General features: G+C 41.5%; 1 protein-coding gene across 1 annotated transcript; it reads right to left on the reverse strand.

The window, feature by feature from the left end:
• Positions 1-1008: 1008 nt before the first annotated feature.
• Positions 1009-15197, reverse strand: TMEM26 (transmembrane protein 26). Its single transcript, XM_009290509.1, has 6 exons — positions 15007-15197; positions 11596-11674; positions 5640-5753; positions 4896-5116; positions 3770-3846; positions 1009-1424 (listed from the first exon to the last, which is right to left on the reverse strand). The coding sequence occupies exons 1-6, from the start codon at positions 15195-15197 to the stop codon at positions 1009-1011; spliced, it is 1098 nt and encodes a 365-aa protein (XP_009288784.1).
• Between the last annotated feature and the right edge of the window lie 1107 nt (positions 15198-16304).

Consider the following 16304-nt stretch of genomic DNA (forward strand, 5'->3'; position numbering starts at 1 on the left):
TGCCCACGGCAGGGGGGTTGGACTAGATGACCTTTAGAGGTCACTTCCAACCCAAACTATTCTATGATTCTTTCTAGTTAGATTGTATGCCTGAGTCAGGCCACTTTTAAAAAATCATATAAAATGGAGACATTTAAAAAACTTGTCTCAACTGTAAGCACAGTGAAACCGTGTGTGTGTGTGTGAAGGTCTTTACAAGTATTTTGGGGGTTTTTTTGGTGTTCTAACTGGTAGAAATAGAAAGGCAAGCACCTCTGTAGAAAATGCCTGTGACATGCAGTTGTCTTCTAATGATCTGTAGGGCTGCTTTTTTTTTTTTTAATTTATTTATTTGTAAGTTTCAGGTTATTCAGACCATGCAGGTCCTAAAAGACAGTTTTGTTTATGCTGTTTCATGGTGTTGCATAGTTTTTAGCTTAATCCAGCCAAGGATGAGGTAACATTTGAACAAGATTTTCTTAAATTTCTTGAATGAACAATGTTTCGATGTCACAGTAACAGTAGAAATCTGTCATCCCCCTTTACTTGCATGTCTGGACAGTTGTCGTTGCTGAAGTTGCTCCCATACACAGTGAACATCACACTCTAGTTATAGCCCAACTATTGAAGTTGAAGTAGAGCTAAATGCTTCCATACTTCCCATAATGGATCAGCTTGTCCTTCTGTTTGAATACATGCGAGTACATATGTTAGCACAGTGCCACCGAAGGTAATAACAAACTTCGTTAGTGTGCCAAACCTTTCTTGCTACTACAAACTATGGCTACAAAATCCCTGTGGATAATATAATAGGGAACTAATCAAAACCCAGCATACAAGTGGATACAAAAATGTCCCATTTCTGACTTTGCTTCAGAAATTTCCCCTACAATGTAGAAGAAATTATTGATCTCTTGGTGGAAGAGATGACTTAGGCATTCACTCAAGGTGTGTTTGATCATAGAAATAGGCTAAGCCCTTCTGAAGAAGCTGTGGGAAATGCAACCTCTTTCAAGTCAGTAACTGTGCTCACTGATCTTCTGATAGAGCTTGGGATTCCTCTTTTGGAGGAAAAGCAACAAACCCTTTCATTTCGGTATCTTGGTCAGTGGTAGCATGAGTACTAGCTTCATAAGGCTCGCATGGGCAACAGCTGACTTCTCCTTTCCTGCTCTTCTGCAGAATGGTAGCACGAAAGTCTAACGTTATCACTGCCAAACGATAAAATTGTAGAGTCACAACTAAGATATTCTTAGCTGTAAAAAACACCAGCATCTGATTGAATATTCTGAAGTGGCCCATCAGGATTGAACGCACAATGAAGAAGGGACCATCCTGTATGAAAAGGCTGACCCCGATGTTCCACAGTTCTGCGCTGTACCTGCACAGCAGCAGGCTGGGGATCTGCCTAGTCGACGCAGTTGGTTTGCAGCCAATATGCTGTACTGGAAATAAAACACAGTTATGTTAAAACAACTCTCTCAAATTGAGCCAGGATTGGCCTAAAGGGCAGTTAGAATCCAGGGTACCCTGGATTATAAATGCATTCAACAGTGAACAATTCAACATAAAGCATATCCCATTTCTGGGATCTGTTTCAGCAAAACACAGTAAGCTCATGTTAAGCAAGCACTTACGTGGTCCACCAAACAGGACCAAAAGCCGCTTCCCCTTTTCTATCCCACAAAGCTATCAGTATTTATACACTCTTAAAACAAGAAGCAGAAGTAGATCACCTAATCTTCTGTAACAACTTCCCCAGACACTTTTCTGTTCAGTCAACATACTAGGCTAATACGTATCTTTAAGGAAAAAACCTACCATGCTGAATGGGAACAGCCTGAGCTGTAGCACTTCAATTTGTTCCAGGCTGTCCAAGACCTTGCTTTTAAAAGATTCACCAGATAGCCATTGCCTTTTTCATGTGTCATAGTAAGAGTAAGTCTTGTCAGTGTGGAGCAATATCGAGCATTATGGACAGGAAGAAACTGTGGTCGCTGCTTGCATATAAGACTTGAGCCACAGTCACTCATTCTTAGCCTTCTGGGTAGGAAATTGCATGCAACTGCTGGAACTTGCATGGATGTGTTCCCCTTGGCTATAAAAGTGGTGGTGGGCTAGAATGCTCTTTGTGGCGTGGTGTCTAGAGAAGGATCATCAGAAGGGTTTGTGCATGGTAAATACGGCTGCCTCTTATGAAAATGCATGTAGCTTAACTAACCTGTCTCTCAGGCAGCGGGATTTCATTAGTTTAAAAAACACAGCTACTTGTGATGCAGTAACAACCACCAAATGTTTCAGCTTACCAAAAGAATTCTATTGTTTGAGTCAACGCTGGGGAAAAAAAAAAAAAAAAAAAAGATGAGACTCGAGTGGAAAATGAGTTGTAGAATGTAGAAATTTGCTGAATCCATTAGGCAAAGCTTCAGCAGCAGCTAATTTTTTAATATGTTTTTGTGCTGTTGCTGTTTAATAGTCCTAACTGCATTGCTGTAGTCCAATAATAAGTGCCTATAAATTTCTATTTTATGTCATGTTTGTGTGAGTAAACATACTGATGCTTGAATAAAAAGTACTATCTGTGCAACTGTATAGGACTACCTAAAATAAACTGTACCTATAGTAAATTTCAGGGCAATGTGTGTTCAATAACTTAATTTTTAACTGGTAAATGTAATTAAATAAGCAGAAAAGCAATAGCCAGAGAAAAAATGCACAGTACAACAGGTTACTTCACTTAAATTCAAACAGTGCTTAAACAATCATAGCATTAATTTATTTGGGTAGTGGTGATGTGTATGGGTGGTATATTTTTTTGTTTGTTTGTTTGTTTTTAAACCTGAGTGTTGTGCATCTTTAACAGAATATATTTTAACAAGAATTTTAGCTGTGATAAATCTGAAATGCTGTGGCATCAGTTTTTTCAGAAGGTGAGCTGCTGAGCTGAAATATTTTCATAACTTCAGTGTTGAAAACAAAGCCTAGTGCTGTCCATGAAGAAAAGGCTAATGAAAAATTCCTGGAATCATTTTTCATTATTTTATTCATTTATTATTTTAATCAGTGTGTCAACATAGTCATCAATTTTATATAGATGCTAGTGAGGATAATGTATCTTAGGACTGGTATAGTTGAATTGTAAACCTGTAGTGATTGGAGGCCAAAATGGTTGGAACAGATGATGACTGAAGTGGCTTTCATTATTCTTCTTGGACATAGAGAAGCCCTTTCTGCCTAGGGACAAATGCCAGCCTGAGCTTGCTGAATGTTGGGCCTTTCAGTTTAAGATCAGAGTGCATAGTCCCAACTTTATGTCGTCCTTTAGCTTCCTGGTAATTAGGCAATTTCTCCTGTGATAACCGCCCCTGTGCTCTTGGCTGGGGTGTTCCGCTGTCCCCTGTGGTTAATGATAGCCTATCTCTCTGTAGGATCTAGCAACCTACCCAGACTGGAGCCATAATATAATCCAAGACCAGATCTAATTTGAGAGCTCACATAGTGAAGTTTAAGGCAAGTAATGGGCAACTGGAGCAGATGCTCCAATACAATATTGCAACTCCAGTTTTTTCTGGAAGTGGAGAGTTTTATCAGGGAGGTCAGAGGTTAGCCAGAAACAAGTGTTTCCTCAAAAGAAACCACAATGGGCTTTCTTCAAAAACCATCATTGTCATATGAATTGCTCTCCACCAGAAGTCCTTGGTACAGCCTGTAGCGTGCGCACAGCCACAAGACATGCCAGCAAAAACTTAAAGCACTTGTTCTCTTTTCTTGTCTATGTGCAAGTACTAACCTGCGAGATCAAGTGGAAACTGTAACATACTCCAGGTCCATACAGCAAGAATTGCATTTATGAGAGCATAATTCTTCCTATGGGAGGGGAAAAAAGTGGTAACAGTGAAGATGCAGTTTCCTTATGTGATAACAAAAATGTTTCCTGTAGTATTTGTAATGTCATTTAAAGGGTGGTTGAGCGAAACAGTGATTGATTAATGCATACTCTTGAAATGTAAGACTAAGGAAAACAGAGGCACCTTTTGGTATAGAATTTTTGCTGTTCAGGCCACGCGTTCCAGCTGTGTAATTACACTAAATATCTGATGCTAACGTTATAATGATAAGCATATGGAAATTGACTCTGTGGCTTAGAGGAGATATCTTTACCCTTGTAGTGATTACACATTTCTTGCAAGCCTGAAGCTTCTCTGCCAAGTGGGAAGGACTGCTTTTCCTGCTGCCAAACCTTTTCTTTGATATTTAAAAAAAAAAAAAAAGTATGTCTGTAAGAGAGGATGAACCTCTCCTGTGATTCTTTTTCTTTATGATGGATGTTCACAGCTCATCTCTCAGTGCTGTGAGGGGGACATGGGCTCACTTTCTCTGGGAGAGATCATAATGTTGAAAATTCACACCAGACTATGCCATTCTCTTTCTTCTTATCTTTGAACACTTTGTCATTCTATCATGAAGAAAGAACATATGAGATAACCAAAGAAGCAACTTGGATAATGAATCACTAAAGCAAACTCTAGTTGCTTCCTTGCTAGTCTAAAACAATTCATTAACCTGAAAGAGGCTTACTGTGTATCCAGTGTTTCAGCTCCTGTAGCTGTAAGAACTGATGCTGCGTGGCAGTTATGCTAGTTGTTTGGCTCTTTGTACCCTTTTATTGTGAAGGATGCAACACGCTTCTCTGCTGGCAACAGATGAATAATCCCTAACAAAGCTCATAGGACTGTTAGGCCTTTTACAGAGGGAAAGGTGAGAGTAGGAAAACAGAGCCCTTGAACGTAGCCTTCTGTTACCTGTGGGAAATACAGTTCCACTAGTCTGAACACCGCAGATCGCACAAACAAATCTTCAAACAAAACAAGTATCTTGCACTATGCAAATTATTTATGTCAGCGAATAGTCCTTACCGAACATCTTCGATGTCCAAGGTTTCACTAGCAAATTCAAGTATATCTGCTGCTGTTCCCACAAACATGAGAAGCAGCTGAGACAACTGATCCCGGGTGATTTCAACTCCAATGGGGAGAAGCCATCTCCCAATTACTAGTAGCAGTAGAAAAGTTTGGTGGAGTGCCAGTGTCCACACAGTCTCACAGATTGTGGAGAGCTGATTCACAAAGACTTTAGCCTGTTTAAAAGACAACAACAATAACATGCTGTAACTTCAGGGGACTGACATTATAGGTACCTTCAGAAACTGTATTCATCCTCGAGCCTGCTTTTGTTCTCCTTCACACTGTATTAGAGCAAATAATTTCTATGTGGCAGGCATAATTTGAAAAAGGCACATTAATACAAACTTTGGTAATGAATAGCAAGTTTTTCTCTGTGTGCTACTCCTCCTGTTCTCATTTTTCAGCTGAGCATTATCCTTTGCAGAACCATCCCCCAGACACTTTCTAAATTCAATTACTGAGATTTGGAAGAGAATGGTAGGAGAGTCTCCTCTTCACACAGAGACTTTTCCTACCAACAATAGTTAGTATGCAGTATGCTGTAGGCAACTTTTACAATATGGTTTTCTGAAACTATTTTTTCTTTCTTTTAGTTTTAATCACTGTGTGAGGAGCTTGCCCAAATAGACGCAACAGTCCTCTCTAATTGCTCTAATATCGTAAGATCTCTACTAGGAATAGGAAAAGGTGTCCCACCGTCTGAATGATGTGGTGGTCTGTTCCCTCACTTCCATGACTGCTGTCTCTGGATTGATTGAAGTCTTGGTTGCTGACATTCACCTGAACTGCTCCGGGCTCATTACCACAGTACTGTTGTGAACAAAAACATCACACATGCATAAACATCCTGCACAGGGAGCAGATGTGCTCGGTGGCTGAAAGAGTCCTGTTTTGCTGAACTGGAGAGGGTTCATTTGTGAAAGTCAGTCGATGTTTACAAAGGTACGTGCTCACTCTGAATGAAATTCCCTTCTTGTTCAGAAGGGAGGAATTCCTCTCGTGAGGAGGGGAGTGATGTGTTGGTAGGTCCCTGAGAAAGTGTAGGATTGTACTGTAGGAGGGGATGTAAATTCAAAGGCTGATGAAGCAGGTGACACCTTTGTGCTGTTAAAACCACACTCTTTGAATGTGATCTGCCTGCAGCTCTCCTGAACAGGCTATTGGGTTTCCTACATAGGCTCTCTCTGGCTAAAAGAGTAAAATAGGGTAAAAATTGGTCATGATCAGTCTCTATATTCAAACCTTTTCTCAGAATACCTGCTTCTCATCTTTACTATCCAGAAAAAGTTCTCTAAAAATGCCATTGTTTCGTTCTTCTGTATGACTTCCCTCAAGGCTGAAATGAATAGTTGGGGTAGGATATTTGGGTTGTATTCTCTGCCCTGCTCCCTCCCCCCCCTCCCAGCAGGTGTGCCTTACTCTGCAAGGAAATTCTTAATATGAGAGATGAGATTCAGGAATAATTAAGAAAAATGGTCCTGTGTTGTCACCTATCCCTGCAGACTAGAAAAACAGCCGTTTTTTACTTTCTCCAAGTACCCAGTGCTCTGGGAAATTGAATGTTGGCTAAAACATACTGTTACTTCAACTGCAGTAAACCAGTGATGGGACTGTGTCCCATCTGAGGTCTACTGCACTGCCCTTCTACCTTCACCCCCAAGGCTGGCCCTGGAGCAACTGGGGTATGGTTCTAAAATCTATCTTTATAACAATCCCTTAACATCTCCCTTCATTGTAATAAAAAAGGGATAATTAGAAAATCAAACCATGCTGTTCTTAAAGACTTTCATCCTGTCCTATTTGTGCCAGAGAACACCAGATGATTTGCATTTCTCCACTGGGCCCCCCACCATTTTATTTCGCAGGGAGTGATTTTCTGCAACAATTGGAACGTGTTCTAGTGCATACTGAGTAGCTGTGTTCAGCATAATGCCTGCCAATATAAAGGCAACATTTTTCCAGCAAATGTCACATTCTAGCAAATTTCAGATTCCACTGATACTTTACTTGGTCTCTGATAATGTTGTTCAGTATCTGGGTAAATGCTGCCTCTTGCCTGACCTTGTCATAGATAAATGGAGCAACTTCCCATGGTCTGAAAAATCTGGAAAAAATTCAGTGCTTGTTACTCTTATAATTGGTGGTAAAGGCTCCTAAACTGAATGCTTGCCTTATTTGGACAGTAGGTATGAGAGTGTTGAAAGATTGACACACAGGTGTGGGGAACATGATAATTCCATTTGGAGGAGGGAAGTCTAAAGTTCTGGGCATGGAGACAGTGAGATGGAGGGGCTGGTACTCTGCCGGCCACAGCCTTGCAGGGCAAATCTCCCTGGGTTAGCCCTTCAACCAAAGGAGAGAGACAGAACAGCTTGTTCAGAGATTGTTTCAGAAATGAAATGTAACTGGTGCTCTGGAGAAGCCTTTTTATCTGTTGATTGTAGAAAAAGTCTAAGGCCTATGGAGACCAGCCCGCAAGGTCAAAGTCAGCCTTTCTGATTAACCCCCACAGGCAGCGTGACACAGTCGGCTGAGGAGACCATGACCTAAAAATATTGCATAACCGGGGTAGCCACCCCAGAGTATTAAGGAATATCTACCTTGTAACAAGTAGCCTGGGTCGGGCAAAGGGAATACTAAATTGTGCTGGAGGAGGAAGGCTAATTCACCATGACAGCATTTAGTTTATCATTAAATCTGCATTTGAGCCGACTCTTCCGCCCCCTTGCCTGGTCTGGCAGGGGTAAGAGGAAGGGAGCCATGAATTTGCATTAAACGTCACATCAGAGTTTGGAAATTTTTTTTTTGTTTTTTAAAGCCCTGTTGCTCAGAGCGGAATTTGCCAGATTTGAGGCGGGACCCACGTAGGGCAGCCTGCTGCATTTCCTGTATGTGTAAGGGTGGTGGAAATCCCTTCCCAAACACTGTGAGAACTCCCAGCAAGTAAATCAGGTGGCTGAAGGACAGGAGTGAAATGGTAGGTAGCAAGGTGCATAGGTGCCTCTCAGCAGATGCCGTGGCTCTCCCCATGCTGACAATACAGAGCAGATAGCTCTCACGGCTCCAGAGCAGCCGGTCCGCTTAACCTGCACACCAGGGCAGAGGAGCTGCGGGAGTCAGCAACTCGCACTGCTGGAAGGAGGTGGAGGAAAGCATGCCACAGCTTCCAGGTGGCTTGCAAGGGGGATCTTTATTTTTTTTTTTTTTTTTTTTTTTTTTTTTTTTTTTTTTTTTTTTTCTAGTGGCATAAAGGTGCAGCATAAAGGTGCAGAGAATACTTCTTTAAGAAAATTAGTTCATTTTATCAGTGCCTTTTGTAGGCTCCCTATATGTAATTTTTGCAACTACTTCCAGCTGAATGGAGGGTTACTATTTCAGTGCAAGGCTCCACAAACCCTGACTGAATGGCACTCCTCAGGGCCGGGTCCGTATCTCTTCTCAACTGCACGCAGGCAGGAAATGGAAAACTGCAGCTGCAAAGCCAGTCGTTTAAGTAGACTCCTGATGTTTAATTTATGTATGTTCATATCTTGTTTGGGTTTGTTTCTCTCTGAATATTTATTAAGTGGTGATTGTGGTGGTGATTCACTCGAAAGTTTGGAGAAGAGCCTTTATTTTCATCATGTATATGCATGTAAATAGGACTGTTGGTGCCAGGCATATTTGCCTATCCAATTATGTATATGCAGTGACTTAATGGGAATGTGACAAGGAAAAAGTGAATACTAAGTTTCACAGGCAGTTGATAAACGTGGTTTACCTCTTTACTGCTAGAGCCCAGTTACTCCTAGGTATCGAGGCTGTGTGCTTAGCTAAACAAAAATGCGCTTTTTTTTTTACTGTGCAAAAATAAAACAGGAAGAAATTGTACACATTTTGCATAAATTCTAGCTTGGTTTACTTCCTTTGTTTCTTCTGAGACGAAGCTTACATTCCTCTGATTTATAAAACATCTAATCAAAATGGAAACTGCGTTGCGTGACATGGTGTTGTCCTAGTGTGTGGCCTGCAGAGAGCTCACTGTCAGTGCACGGGGAACTCCTGAAACACCGAACTAATTCAGCAAATTTCTATTTGCATGTTATTCACAATCCATTAGTCCCAAATAAAAACGAGGTTAGCTACAACTTTTTGCAATGGGTCCGGCATTAAGATGGTAAGTAAAACTGACACTTGAATACCAGGGCAGAGTACCCTCAATCCCATTAAGGTGCGTGGAGGCTGGCAGCCTGAGTACATTGTGGAAGAGGCTAGCCCTTCCCTGGAGCGGGCCCTCTGCCAGGCAACAGGTACCCCACTTGCTCTCTACAATTCCAGCCTTTCTTGCTGGAAACAGTGTTGCCGTCCCTACAGTAACAGGTGTGATGTCAGAAATCCAAAGCAACCGTGACTGCTTCATTTTGCTTACATAGGAAAGCTGAAACGTAAAACAGGGAGAAAAGATTGCTTAAGCTGTTTTCCAAATTGAGGAAGAAAATGGGTATGGGAGGGAAGAAATGGTGAAAGATGTAAGATCACTTTTAGAAGAGTGATATATTAGAATTTTAGCTGGTAAGAGAATCCCACCTCAGAATAAGGCTGAGGGAATAGGCAGTAATATTGACTATTTCCTTAAAATGTTCAAGTTAAGGTGGTTAAAAATAATTACAAGGTTTACCAAGTACCTATCTTATTACTGACTGGGAAGCCTACATCGACTACAGCACTGGTAGGCAGGTAAGCCCTGCAAACGGTGGTCAGTTATTGCTTTCTGTGGCAGTGATGTACCAGGCATTTGAAAAGGTAACAGGTATTGGTTTATCTGAGATCTTATACGTTATGAAGAAAGAATGTTTGGGTTTTTTAATGGATTAAATGGTTTTAATTTTTTTGCCACTCTATTTTGCAGACAGCAATTTTTTCACTCAATACAGTTCAATTTACTTTATAGTCTCTCCCAAACATGCACTTCATCCCCAAAATACTTTACCGCAAAGCAGTACTTTCTATGCAGTCAGTATTTCACTGTTGATATATGAATGGTATTACTCATATCGAGTTCTGCACTACTCAGAGAGGCAGAATGGCCTCTGCCTTCAGGAGGAGAGACTACATATTAGCACATGCCTTAAATAACAGCACTGACACAAGCAGTTGATGTTTCCTGTTAGAGATTCGGCATGAGATCAAAGATCTACTGCTTTAAAGGCCACAGACTGTTTTCATGGTGGATATATTAAATGTGTGGATCTAGCAACTGCATAATTACCCATTCTGTTAGTATTTTAATAATGAAAATCCCAGCAATACTTTCGTAGGAGAAGTAGCACTAGTCTGGCTGCCGGGTTTGAGATTAATTGTTAGGAGGGCTGCTCCCCTTCTGGAGGTATTGTTTTTGAATCTATTAGATTGTGTGTTTCCAGAACTCTCTATCCTATCTCTCCAGGTATAAACTAAGCTGTTAACTTGATATACTCCCTCTTTAATTCACAGTAGCAGTATATCAATAAGAACAAAGTATGCCATGTTCTAACATCATTTTGGGAAATAAACTGCTGCCTTTGACTACGGAATTAGCCTGTTTCTTGGACCAGATTTAACTATGACAAATGTTCTCAATATCCACATTACCTGTCTGTGACTGTTTAAGGAGATTTGGCAAAACAAGAAGACAATAAATTCCTGCTGCTGTATTTAGAAAAAGCCTCAGGCATTTTCAGTGTAAACACAATTTTGAATATTTGATTATGCTTCTGTGGGCTCTAACAATGTTTCGAAGGAGAAAATGAGGCACTATGTCTTCTTAGTCTAATTTATGTATTTTCTTCTGTTACTTTTTGCTCTTGTTCCTATCAGGTCCTTTTCTGCTGTGGATGTAAGGTACTGCATATGTGCAAATGCTGGGACAGACAAAATCCCCTTTTCGCTACGTGGAAGTGCTATGGAGACTCGAAAGCAGCCTGCATGGGGAGATGGTTCACTCGGCGTGGGCTTCTGGGCTAGGTGGCTCTGTTCTGGCCCTAACTGACCCCATCTGCCAAAAGAACAATTGCCTTTAAAAATTTTACTGCCTATTTTAGTCCTGAATTGGAATCCAGACACCTCCCTCCCAGATTACTATACAGCATGAACAAAGAAAGGATATAAACACTGACAGAAAAATTACCGTGCCAGCTATCTGTGGTAGCAATCTGTGAGTATTCTCCCAGGTTGCAGCAAATACAAGGTAATTTGAGTTTAAGACCCCTTTCACTGACACCTGTCTCAGTTTTGGCTTGCTTGGAGTTGTGATATCTGCCTGTAAGTGCTGCAAAACTCATACGTTACTTTACAAAGGTCTCTAAAGCAATGAAATTCTTTCACCATCCTGAGCAAGACTCAAGCTGGTAAACCTGGGGGTGAAAGGCTGTTTTTCAAGCTTCTAGTCCTTGGTTCCCTAGTCAAATACAAATAAATGGTCTCATTTTTAGCTAGGAATGGGTGTGTGTGTCATTATTTGATATTTAGGAAATGCACAGTCGTCATAGTATAGCTGTAGCTGGATTGGGAGACCCACCAGCATAAAATAGAAAATTGGAACAAGACCTGGAAGACTTCTGTGTGTATGCCCAAATCTAATCCGTCAAATAATGCATCAATTTCAAACTAGTCCATCTTGTCTCATAATAAATACCTGTGTCCCATGATGAATTTCTAATAGCCATAGTGATGGTACTGTGCAAATCAGATATAAAAATATTGCTGGTGAAAACCTGTAAAGGAAAAGAAAAGATAGCTTGGTATTATATCGCATTGTAAATACCATATAGCTTATCATTATCTGCATTGAAAAGTAACTTGTGCCTGCTGCCGTATGGGATATTAAGAAGTAGGGTAACTGCAAATAAGAGTTGCTATTCTTGCTGAATTCCTTATGCTGGCAGTATTATGAATCATAGGTTTATTTGTATATTCATCTAAGATCATATATGGAAGTTTAAATAAAATCTCTTTTTAGGAACTAACCAAAGGCACTTTGCTGTTTGTATTTCCATCACAGCATTCTCTGTACTTAAAATAATAATAAAAAAAAGCCTCTAGCTAACATGCTCTTTCTGATTTCATGGAGGGTGAATTAATACATTGAGTCATTTCACTGAATGATGCTGGGATAAAGGCTGTTGATCAGAATCCTGTGCATTGACACAGGAAAGGTAGAAATAGCATCAGTTTGCCTAAAACAAGCATTTCTTCAGTAGGAGGTCTTTCAGTGCAGGCTAAAATGGTTTATGAAAATGGGTCTTGGCCTTGTTGCCCATTTGTGCTGGCAATTGTATAATTCTTTAGGATTTCTGTCTCTAGTTCTTCCCTCCCTGTCAGTCTTCTATATAACTTATGATGGTGAAGCTTTATTCTCTTCAGCTTCTTGAGCTGAGTTTATTCAAAAGTACTACAGAGGTTTCATTACTCCTTCTGCAAGCACTGATTCTTGTGAGGGTTGCTGATGTTTTCTTATTAAACGTGACAGTTTTGTTTGGGGTGGGTTTTTTTGGCAATTCCTATCCTTTTGGAGTAGGAGCGAGGTCTGATGCCACTAATGTTCCATCTAGCTCTGCCGTAGTACGGAGTGAGCATCACTGCAATGCTGCTGAGACACACAGCAGCCTTTGCATCACATATATGTACTGGCCCAAGACAGGGCAGTGGACTCAAACTCAGGATACTTGTTTGATTCCTTCTATCCTGTCATTGGCACATTCTGCAGTGAATTTAAATTGCTTATAAGAATGTAACTGCAGAAATGTTTTGGTCAAACGTTGTTGCATTTATTGTTTGTTCCTATCCTGAATGTACCTTTATTTTTGTAATCATGACTTTTCCAGTGGAGATTAAGTATTGAGGAAAAGAAAAAACCCTGCTGCTCAGGAAAATGACTGGGTTGCTGTGCTGCTATGAAATGTTTCAATCATTCCCCTCTAAATAAGATAGTCCTGGTTTGGGTGGGGGTTTTTTTTGTTTCTGTGTGTGTTTTATTTTTTCGTTCTGGGGGGTTTTTTTGGGGGGGAGAGGGAGTGAGGGGGTGGTGTTTGTTTTGGTGGTGGTGTTTTTTGTTGTTTGCTTTTTTTTTTTAAGTTAGTGATTCTGTGGGATTTTAGCCTGGTTATTTTGGGAGAGAACACACCTCTCATTTGAATGGGAGAACGAACATATTTTACAGTATTTCCTGTAGTGCTTGAGCACATGAAAAATCCATCCAGCTGGCAGGTTGGCAATACTGAGCTAATGATACCAGATCAGGCCAGGAGACTTCAGGGGCTTTAACCCTGCCTTTCTTTCAGAAGCAGCAATCTAGAGGAAACATTACGTGGCCAGGCCCACAATAATATTTTTTTTTCTACATGTGCCATTTAATTTTTTGTGCTGGTGTAATAAGTAAGTCTTCTGTCAATAAAGAATGGAGAGAATATGAGGCTCTTGGAGGCAGGAGAGTTCTGTGGCACAGACTGCCCGTTGCCTGGATCAGTGATTGTCTATGGAGTTGTTTCTATAAATGTAGATGATACTGTCTGTTCTGAATGTGAGTGTTTTCCACCAGAGCAGAAAGTTACCCTGATACAAATAGATGCTGGCCATTTGTCTACAGTTCTTACCTATAAATGTACTTTACTGTGCTGCTTGAAAATGGATGTGGTCCAGCACTTTAAAATTTCTTTCTAGCTAAATTTAGCCCAATCTTCTAGGTGCTGCTTAAAGTGCTGGACCACATCCATTTTCAAAATTTCTTTCTAGCTAAATTTAGCCCAATCTTCTAGCACATGTATTCATCTAAAATGGATCTGCTTTTTGTATCTGTTTTTCTTTGGATTTTCCAAAAGCTGCCATAGTAAGTATTCATGAAATCTCTGCTGCTGCCTCCTCTCCCTAGTGAATCGGGTCTGCTCACTCTGCCTCTGTCTCATAACTGCATTTGGAGCTCTGCACACATTTTCCTGTGTCCCAGACTTTGTCACTGCTTTTACTACATTCAAATTTAGAGCATGGAACACTTGTGTGAATTGTCACAGAACACTGCTTCTGTTAATGAGTTTCACAGGTTGCAATGGACAGGAATTTAAGATCACTGAAATATTTCTGGGCTTTTTTTGTCCTGGATTTGTCTCAGGGCCTGCCTGCAGTTCGAGGTTTTTAAAAATAAAAGGTCCTAGTGAAATCTTGACAATTAGTTACATGAACCCTTCCTTTTTACAGAGCATTTGTTTTGGCTGACTGAGCACTGATGAGCTGTAGATGACTGCAGTAATTCTTTAGATGCATGTAAAAACTCATGTGCTTGGGCAAACTCTGCTATGACTAACTTCTTTGTTTATTTCTCAGGCAGCCTTTCATGCATGAAAGTTCCCCTCTGGAATAGCCTCTCAAATCCAAATATTTAAGCCACTTGCTGTATTGCAAGAGTGGTTGCTGCTCGTCTTTTATTTGTCAGAGTTTTGGTTCATGCACTAGCGTGGCGTTAGCACTGTTGCAAGTAGCAGGGACAGGGAATGCAGTCCCAGGGAAGGAGGTGCAAACCAGGGCATGGCAAGGATGGGGTAAGAGACACAGGGCGACTGCATGGAATAGCCTGTGTGGGCCCCCCAGCACTCTTCTGCACCTCACACATGTTGTCCCTGACACGTTGTTGCTTAGGAGGTGCCCAGTGACACTGTGAGGGAGTGTGTGCCTCTGCTTCCCCAGCCCACTGGATCGGCAGCTCTAGGGCATGTACGTCTTGCCTGCAGCTACTTTTACCACATTTTTCAGCTGTTAGTATGGATACACACACAGAACTGTACAGAGAGTGGCTCCCAAGTAGCCTGCTGCAAAACTGCCCCTCCTGAAAGACCCCTGGATTTGGCAATGGACTAACCAGGGCTTTACCAGTTTTCCACCACCCACCCCGCAGGTGCAGCAGGGGAGAAAAAGCAATCCCCTAAAAGCTTGGCAGCAACAAAGCCAGGGCAGCGCTGCTCTCAGGCAGCAGCCGCAGAAGGCAGCCTCACATCTGCAGCAAAGTACATGCAAAGAAACAAGAGGGGCTCCGTCGGAGCCGGCGGGATATGCTCACCATTTGTAGCCTCTGCCTTGCTTAAACTTGAGGGTGAGCCCTGTCTCCAGGCACAGGAGAAGATTGAGCAGTGCCAGCAGCCAGTACTTGGGTTCTTTCTTCACTGCAGTCACTCTCCAGACCCCGATGAGAGAGTGCAACACAAAGAGCAGGCGAGTAACCAGAGCATTGAGCAGCACCATCAGCTCCATCCTGGACCAGCCCCCCTCCCCTTTTCCCCGCACCGCAGGGGCCCAGCGCTTTTTAGGAGCCCTGGGAAGTTACCCTGGGAAGTCGCCCTGGGAATCACTGGGAAGCGTGCGCACCACAGGCACACAGACCCCTTCTCCTCTTCCATCTCCACAAAGGGGCCCATTATAACAAAAAAGAAACGGCATTGCCCCTCCCCCAGACTTCCTGAAAACTTTTTAAAGGGAAGGGAAAAAAAAAAAAAGCTCACGCTTCCAGACTACAGCAGTTTGTAGTGCTCAGTACAGCTCTGACCACGCTAAGACAGGGGCGTGAAGAGTTTCTTTCTGTCCACTCTCCATCATCTGCTCAAGGACTAAACGGCAGGGGGGTTTCTATCTCACACAGTTACCGTGTCTCTGCTAGCCCCGCTTGCTGCTCTCATCTTGTAGATTTCTAGCAAATAGGCAAAATGTAAGAAGCATTATTAATTTGAATCTTCCTTGCTAAAAGCTTCACTGCATTACTGAGACTGCAAAACCTTCTTTCGTCTCCCCTCCCCCTGAATGATATAATTCATATTTGGGGATGTTTTAAAATTGTTCATTTAACATTGCAACACAGAAAGCAGAAACTGTGTACTTAGTTCAATACTGGAATCCCTGTGGTGCAACAGAAGTTAGAAAAGCTAACCAGTACTGAAACGCTAAAAGCTTCACTGCGTTACTGAGACTGCAAAACCTTCTTTCGTCTCCCCTCCCCCTGAATGATATAATTCATATTTGGGGATGTTTTAAAATTGTTCATTTAACATTGCAACACAGAAAGCAGAAACTGTGTACTTAGTTCAATACTGGAATCCCTGTGGTGCAACAGAAGTTAGAAAAGCTAACCAGTACTGAAATCTAGTCAAACTACTCTACTGTATAATCTACACCCTGCTTCAGGACTAAGAAGCAGCCCCAGTGGGGAGCTCTAGAAATCAGGCTGAAATCTGGGCTAAAACTAATGTTACCGAATAGGCCAATAGGGACATATAAAAAAAAAATACACAGAAGTTTGACTATCAGGTCAGTTACCTTTAGACTGACCTTTAGTAACTTCTGTGGGAACAGTTTATGAAGTACAGA

Source organism: Aptenodytes forsteri, unplaced genomic scaffold (genome assembly GCF_000699145.1).
Source record: "Aptenodytes forsteri isolate BGI_AS27 unplaced genomic scaffold, ASM69914v1 Scaffold349, whole genome shotgun sequence".
Classification (NCBI taxonomy): domain Eukaryota; kingdom Metazoa; phylum Chordata; class Aves; order Sphenisciformes; family Spheniscidae; genus Aptenodytes; species Aptenodytes forsteri.